The sequence below is a fragment of the Pteropus alecto genome, unplaced genomic scaffold, assembly GCF_000325575.1.
Source record: "Pteropus alecto unplaced genomic scaffold, ASM32557v1 scaffold40, whole genome shotgun sequence".
Lineage (NCBI taxonomy): Eukaryota > Metazoa > Chordata > Mammalia > Chiroptera > Pteropodidae > Pteropus > Pteropus alecto.
The window spans coordinates 20849331-20857627 of NW_006431919.1; the positions used below are offsets into that span (position 1 = coordinate 20849331).

At 46.3% G+C, this 8297-nt stretch overlaps 1 protein-coding gene across 3 annotated transcripts in view; it reads right to left on the minus strand.

Moving 5' to 3' along the window:
* WIPI2 (WD repeat domain, phosphoinositide interacting 2) overlaps positions 1-8169 on the minus strand; it is a 28781-nt gene extending 20612 nt beyond the window's left edge. Inside the window, exons 1-2 of one of the 3 annotated variants that reach the window (XM_025043136.1) lie at positions 7553-8169; positions 2011-2093 (exon numbers count right to left, since the gene is read on the minus strand). In XM_025043136.1, the coding sequence (XP_024898904.1) occupies positions 2011-2093; positions 7553-7695 (226 nt within the window). In that variant the 5' untranslated portion in view covers positions 7696-8169. The remainder of the gene's footprint in view (positions 1-2010; positions 2094-7552) is intronic. The other 2 variants (XM_025043138.1, XM_025043137.1) reach the window with 2 other exon arrangements.
* Positions 8170-8297: the final 128 nt, after the last annotated feature.

Below are 8297 nucleotides of genomic sequence, written 5' to 3' on the forward strand. Positions count from 1 at the left end.
ATTCTGAGGCATTAAGTACTAGTCTCTGCTCTGAGTCTATTTGTAGAAAAATGCCAGAAAACCACCTTGACTCAGCAGCTAATCTGTTTTCTAAGAGACATTCTTTTCTATAACTCAGTAAAAGTATGTGAAAGAAGGTAAATGAAGTTCTAGGAACAAAAGAATTTTATAGCTTCAGTTTGAACTATTAACCCTCAAAAAGTTCTATGTCCATTTCGTCACCCATTTTTTAAGGGCCAAAGTTCGCTAGGAAGAACAAAGAACTCTACACACCACCTCACCATGCTGGTCAGTAAATACCCACTCCTTCAACGAGGCTAGCAAGACAGCACATGGTGTTCCATCAAAACCCTTTGAAAAATGAGGCGCCAAAACCCAGCAAATAAACTTCAAGGATACATATTAGTAAGTAAATGGATTCGGTTGGGGAAGAGTGAAGACCAGGCTTGGTATTCTTACACCTTTCTAAGCACGGGGTCTCCAACTGGGGGGAAGGTCCGTGGATTTCCGAATAGATGATTCTAGTCACCACAGCCACAGCTTGCTAGCACCTTCCAGGCCCTCGTTCAGATGCAGATTTAATAAACATTTATATCACAGCTAAAGCCCAACAGACTCCTTTTTCCAGAGATGGGGCTACTCATCTAGAGAAATCTCCTACAGGGAGCAATCCTGTGTGGGGTAAAGTGCAGCCGGTTTGGAGAATTTCAAAAACACTCACACCCACCTGAGAGTTGAGCAAGCACACTAGTTCACAGCCACTTTATCACCCAGATCACACCTTCCAGCTACATACCAGGATGAAGGTTTTGAAAGATTTAGTAAGCATCAGGAGGCACATCTGAAGGCAAGAGGACTAAAATCCAAGGTGGCCAGCAGGAACCACCTTCAGGGACACTGATGTTAAGGATTCTGACTCCCCGCTGCCTCCCTATGAAGGTCACGGGGCCTGCCTTTGGGAGCAGGAACGAGCAAGGGACTTGCTGGGAAAAGTCAGACATGACCCCTAGGAGGTGAGCAGCGCCTGAGGGCTCACCTTTCCAAGGGAGGAGGCCAGGGCCCGGGGCATGGGGGTGTTCCTGGGAAGCCTCTGACCTCCCGTGGGCCAGGCAAATGCTACAATTTCAAGGAACCGGCAGAAATTGACTTTTTCCTAGTGTCTTCGCCTTATGTCAATGGAGGTGTAGGTAGCAATTATTTACGTCTGTGTTTGCTGGTCTTGTGTCCCCCAACGTCCACCAGACACCGATGCATTTACTTGTGCTCTTTCTCCACTGAAATGTCACGAGAGCAGGGACTTTGTGGCTATTGCATCTCCACAGGCAAAGCAGGGCTGGGGCAGAGCAGGTGCTCGACAAACATTCACGGAGCGGACGGAACCAGGAACTCCCATTCAGCAGTTACGCACGTGGGAGAGGGTGGAGGTTCCCATCGCACTCCCTGGGGGGCTGCACCCACCCCTACTTACTCAGCAGGGACTGCCGCACACACACAAAAGAAAACCAAAGACATCGAGGCCCAGAGACACTTTCCCACAGTCAAAGCTCATGACCCTTCTGGGAGTCCATGCTGCCTCTGAGATGTGCGCTACTCAGATTCCGTAAGGTGATAACTGAAGAAAACAAGTCATTCCTATGGGGCTGTAAAATCTTCAATTTTCTGGAAGCCCTTTGTGACCGAAAACTAAATGGTTTAAATGGCATTGAAAAGGGGGAGAAATTATAGGACAATAAATACCGTATGACGCTGTGTGTTGAAAAAACCCCATAAAACAAATATTTCTATGTGTACACTTATAAGTATGTAAGTCAACAGAGAAAGGTCTGGGAGGACACACACACACACACACTGTTCGCTGCTGTCACCCCTGGGTGGACCGAGGTGGGAGAGGAGTTTGGCCAAGGGCATCTACGCTTTGATCACAGTGTCTGAATTCGGGAATGCATTTCAATTCAAGGATAACTTGTCCATTTTTTTTTAAGAAGGGGGAAAAATAAAGCAAACACTTACTGCATTCATAGATCTGTTCCAGCTTATCCACAGAAGAAAGGGAGAAAAATTTATAACCGGACTTACTACCAACAGCTAGGGACCTGCAAAAAAGCCAAATTCAGAAATAAGAGCTGATACGTGTAGACAGTGATAATGCACAAACTAGCTCCATGTTACCAAATAGCAACCATCATCTCTAGCAAAAATTAGTACAAATCATTTCACATCGTGGTGGCTGAACGGAAAGGGTGGCAAAGGAAGATGACGTGCATCCCCACAGCCAGGAGGGAGGGAGGTCAATCAAATGAAGATCGATAACACTTTTATTTAACACTTCAAAAACATTAAAGCTAAGTTTGACATATAAATGAAAGTAATCAGCCCTAAATTAATGACCCCCTCAAAACGAAGTGGGGTTTCTCAGGTGAACTGATGTACATGCGTAGTCCATGTGAGATCCAAAAGTCAAGTGAGCTAACAGCACTAGTTAAACCAGAGATAAACAGGCATTTACAGCCCCGGTGGGTGGCGACAGCTGCCTGCGTTTCGGAAAGGCCGCAGCAAACATAGCTTACCCCTTATGCTGCGGCCGAGCAGTGACGGAAATAAAACGGACCAAAAAGCTAACAGAATCGGGAATCGGAGCCCGCACGGCTGGCGCAGACGGCGGAGGCGAAGGCTCATTTTCAGAGCCTCGCCTGAGAGCCGCATTCACGTCCCTCGCCAACACTGCAGCTTCTGCTGAGAGGCTCGGAGGGGCCTCGACTCTCCGGGTCCCCGAGCGCAGGAGAGCTGTGACACTGAACGGACTTCCTTGTCACGGGAGCACTACTCTCCAGAACGTGACTGACCACGGGAACAAAGAAGAAAGGCCAGCTTTCGGAAACAGAGAGGATGAGAGAACAGAGCAGGGGGTGGGAGGACATGCAGGGATTCGGACACGGGAATCGTTTCTGTATTTAATGTCTGCGGGAGCAGACGGTAAACCAGAAGACCAGAAGTAACAGAGGCTGCATTTCCGTTTCCTACCACGAGCACTTGCATGCCACGATGAAAGCAGGGCTATTTTAATGACCACTTCGTCTACTTAAAATTTGAGATTTCTAACCTCTCTTTCACACGTGTGTAGAAGAAATATACAGTTGACCTTTGAACAATGTGAGGGTTAGGGGCATCTGCCCCTGCACAGTTGAAAATCTGCACATAACTTTAGACTACCCCCCTAAAGTCAGCTGTCCCTCGGTATCTGGGGGGAACTAGTTCCAGGACTCCCACGGATACCAAAATCTGTGGATGCTCAAGTCCCTCATGAAATGGCGCAGAATGCACACACCCACGGTCGTCTGGACCTGTGGATGTGAAATGCGGGGCTACACAGGGCCCACTGCATATTCACTGCGCTGAAAAAAAATCTGCACAGTAAGTGGTCCTGTGCGGTTCGACCCTGTGCGGTTCGACTGTTCCAAGGGCAGCTGCTATAAGCACTCTTAAATTTTAAAACTGCAACTGCTTTTTCTTAGGAGTATAAACAAAAACAAAACTCTACCAGCTCACATCATTTTTCTTTGCCAAAATACTTCACTATATTGAATTAGTTATATTAATGAAGTAATTAGGTACTGTTACCTGTAAATACTTTGAAAAGTAATAAAAGAACCAACAGAGATACAAGAACATTCAGGAAGGCTAAAAATAAAATAAAACCTTAGCAACTCACAACTTTTGGGAAACTGGTGTTTAGGAAACGTTTTCCATTTAACTAAGGGCTGCTAGTTTAAGTACCAAAACCATTTCCCCACCATTTCGGATTTAAGAAAAATGTCATTCGTATTAAGAGCTTTCCCGTGGTTCTTAACACAAGGGGATCGCGTGTCCCTAACACCTCTCTGAACTCGCATCACTGAACGACTTCCTATCCTGTCCTAACACAGTAACCCTCTCAGGCCCTAACGAGTTGAGTTTTATGGGCCTACAGCACATGGCTAGACTGTAGTACTGAGTTTACAAAAATATTTTCTGCCTTTGGTTTTGCTGACAGTTGTTCCTTGTGGGCCTACCATCATTAACAGCCTCTCTCCCTTTCTAATCCCTTGACTTCGAAACCAAATCACTAAGCTTATTAGTATTACATATAAAATATGCCTAGAAAGGGCTTCTTCCATGAGCAAAATAACGAGCATTAAGTAATTAACGAGAACCGGGATTTTGATATACCCAGGTTCTCAGATGTGCTCCAAAGAGGTAGAATTTGTTAAAACTGATCAAACATCAGAACGTTGGTGTTCTCTGGATATTAAGAAACTGCTTTAGGGTATTAAATATCTTAGCTAGAATTTCAATTGCATGGTTTACAAAACTGACTGGGCATCTCAAACAGGAAGAAACGTAAACAAAAATATTTCCATTATTTTTTGACATGTGTATATAGTATAGTATAATTTTATCAATAAAGGTAAGTATTTTTAAAGGGGGATATTAAATGTAAATAGGCTTGATCTTCTCAGCTCAAATACCAACAATCAGGTTCACACCCTTCTTCGGAGGTTCTGCTTTTACCAATTTCTCATGAGTCACCTGACCATACAATGGCGTTTTAGTGGGAGAGGTACAGTAAGAGATAAGTATGAGATTCCACTAGTAAATCGTCTTATTCCCCAATAAATATTCATGTGGTTTTTTAAAAATGTAATTTAATGAATATCTTTTATTAACAAAGGAAAAACGAGCAAACCGTGACAGAAAAAAGGATATATTCGCCGAAGCCCCCACTTCACTACTATACTGCTACCTTCCACTGTCTGGCGTCCAAATGCAGGGACCCTACTGTGCCTTCTGGGGAAAGAGCTTCATCAGGGCAGGGGAGAGGATACTTCTGGAACATACTTTGAGCCAGTCCTCTACCTTCATCCCACACCACCTCACCGCACTTGTAGCTTCCCCAGACTGCAAGCCCTCAGGTGTCTGGGGCTGTGGTGTAAACTAGTCGATGCTCCGCTTCCCCCACTGAGCAATTCAGGGCGCCCCGTCCTTTGCCACCTCCCACAACTAGCGCAGCTTCCACAACTACACTGTGCTGCTGTTTCCTGTCGCATTCTCACCTCACGGGTTTAAGCCTTTTAAAACATCTTTTAGGCATTTTGTTGGCTGACATTTTATTAGGGTTTTGGAAAGGAGCCAAAATAAATGCTTGTGTTTGATCCACCATTATTAACTGCAAGTCTGTCACTAAATTTAAACTTAAGTGTTCAATATCAGAAAGACAGTGATTTCCACTAAAAAAGTGAAAATGTGAATCAGATCTTTTTCACTCCATTTCCTTCTCTGTACCCAGTGATCAGTCCATACAGGCTTTTTCCCTTTGTATCACCTCCTTCCTCGAAGATGTTAAATGGACACAGTCTGTGCCCATAAAAACGAACACACCTGGCAGGTCCTGGAGCCCTCCTTGGTAAGTTTATCGCCACCACAGGCCCTTCCCTCCAGCTCACGTCATTTCCGTCCCCGACCTCCACTGGGAAATCACTGAGGCCTTCAAACGCCACGGGCATCCGAAGCAGGGCTCACCATTTTCCCCTAAACCGAATCCTTCTCCCTAGTGTCACCTGTTTTCCCAGAACCCAAACCAGAGAGCTGGGGGGTAACCTTAACTTCTCCCTTAAAGACATCATATGTCCCATGGGCCATACCAGGTCCTAACGGCTACGTCTCCTCTCCGCTGGCCACTGCTGTTGGACACCAGCCTCCTCAGTGGCTGCCCCACCCTCCTCAAACACATCCTCTGCATGGCAGGGACGGTGGCCTAAGTCTTTAAGGTCGAAGGGGCCTTAAAAACTTTCCACTCCCAAGCCCCTCAATTTACTGATGAGGAAGAGAAGTGGCCTTCCCACAATGACTATAACCTAAACCTTGACTGAAGACAGTGGTGCAGTCAGACGGGTGTCTCCCAGCGCCTTTACCCTCTATACCTGTAACTCTGCTACAAACAGAGGACTTGGAAAATCAAGTCTTTCTTTATTCCATCCCTTTAGAAATGCAGCTCAAAGCAGACACTGCAATCACCTCCCACAAGCTGGGTAGTACCTACTGGAAGGATTCAGTCCTTGGTACTTTCATTTGAGGTCCAAGTGATACTCTGTCACTTATTAGTTACCTTCCATTTCAATAAGCCAAAAATTCCTCCAACATAAACCTTCTGAAGTGTTACTTTCGGAAACTAGGATTGGAACTGACCAGGTAAGAGCTAGGGGACCGAGATCAGTGGCTTTTGGTGCTTTTCACTGCCTAGTTAAAAAACAAAATAAAACAAATGGTAGCAAGCAAATAAAACTTATTCACACTTTTAGGACACGAATCGCAGGGGAAAAAAAAATATTTGAAACGATTACCAGTACAAAAAGAAAAGCAGGATAATTTGATATGCAAGAAATATTGTTGTTAAAATGTGAATCCAAGATGAATACGGTTTGTCTTGAGAAAAATCATGTTCCTCTACTACAATTCTGGAGATGGGCAAGGGAGAGAAAGGTGTAAACTGTAAAGCCCTTCTCCAGGAATGTCTGCATTTCTTTCAAGTGTAGATTTAAAAACGAATTTCAGTCATTTTAATCAATAAACTTTTAGTACAATCTTAACTTACTATTTCTTATAATTTATATTCATCCTACATCAAGGCCTCTTTGGCAAATCAAAATTATGACACGGAAATCTTCTCGACCTGATAACTTCAGGGCTCACACAGGAGGGGGAAGACATGATTTCCAAATGGTCTTTGGAACGGTCTTTTTGCAGACCGGAGTGACGTTCTTCGAGTATGTAGGAAATCTGGTAGCCCGTTTGAAGTAACAGCAAAAGAGAATGCTTCCTCGTATCTGATTTCCTTCCAATATAAATGGTGACAAGTGAAAAACAGAAAGGATGGTAGAGAATGTTTTCAAAATTCTCTCATTTATACAAGACGTAAAAGACCATCAAGCTACTGGTTCTTACTGGTCTCAAAGTCCCAAGGACTTAAAAACTGAGTCACAGTGGGTTTGAAATGTCCTACCTGGATTAACACAATATAGCCTACCCCAATCATAACCACCTGCAACAGGTTGTCCAAATTGTTTCTGCTGTAGCATCTTCTGGCCACATGGACCACTATGGTATTTGGTTGATTTAATCTTTAAATTTACTCCCCTTAAAATCCTACTCTGTAAGCAGAAAAGGCAGCATGGCAGAGAGAAAAAAACACTGGAAGAGAATTCAGGAAACAGATTCTAGTCCTGTCCCTCTTGCCAATAACCAACTGTGAAAGCCAGGCTCAGCTCTGAACACGGGTGTCCTCACGTGCAGGAGTAGGTGATGGCTCCCTTCCACCGCTCCCTACATCCCACTGTGGGGCTGTCTGCACTAGTCTCACAACTTTGGGAAGATGCTGAGCGCCAGCTGCATGCCACACACCTGGGGCTTGCGTTCCCCTGGACCAACTCAACCAACTACTCAGTAGGAAGCCAATAGCCACGCCTCCTCCTCCCTGACATCACTTCCTCTTACTCACTTCCCAAGATGGCTCTCCTACCTTCCAGGTCCACAACTCATCCTTCCCGCTCCAGAAACTATCCAGTAACTATCCTCACGGGTCACCCGAGACAGCCTCTGAAGAATCGGCTTCAAACCCACGCGGGTTTGGACAAACAGCGTTCCAAACCCATGGGTTGGCATCAAGGGCCTCTCTTCCCCTGGGGACAGCCCATTCCCTGAAGCGCCAAGACTCCTCAGGTGTTTCTCTGTCGCATGCCCCTTGGTTCGGTTTCATCCCCGGTGGGAAGCCAGGATTATTCTAAGTTTGTTTCTCGCTCAGGGACGACATCAAAGTTTCCTGCCAAAAAGAACAGCGAGACACGAAGAAAAGCAAAGCGGGGAAAAAGGCCCTCGGATGAGGAGACAAGGATTAGGGTCTGAAGAGGGGAAGAAGGGAAGAGGGGAGAGAGGTGAGGGAGGCGGGGTATACGGAGGAGACCCAGTGCCACCGGGGAGGCGGCCGGGACAATAGATCAAGCCACAAAGTTCGGCCCAAGTTTGTGAGACGCGGGGTCCAGACAGAGAACGCCTCCCGCCGGGCGGCCGCAATACCTCCTCATCTCCATCACTGTCCCCACCAGAGAGCGCAGCTCAGGGCAGCGCCCAGAGGGTCCCTAAGGAGGGCGCCCCTCGCTCGGCGCGCCTGCCCGCCCCCTGCCCTCGCTCCAGCCCCCGGCCCGACCCCGACTCCGGCTCGGCCTTACGTGATGTCCTGGTTGAAGTTGGCGAACAGCAGCTGGCGC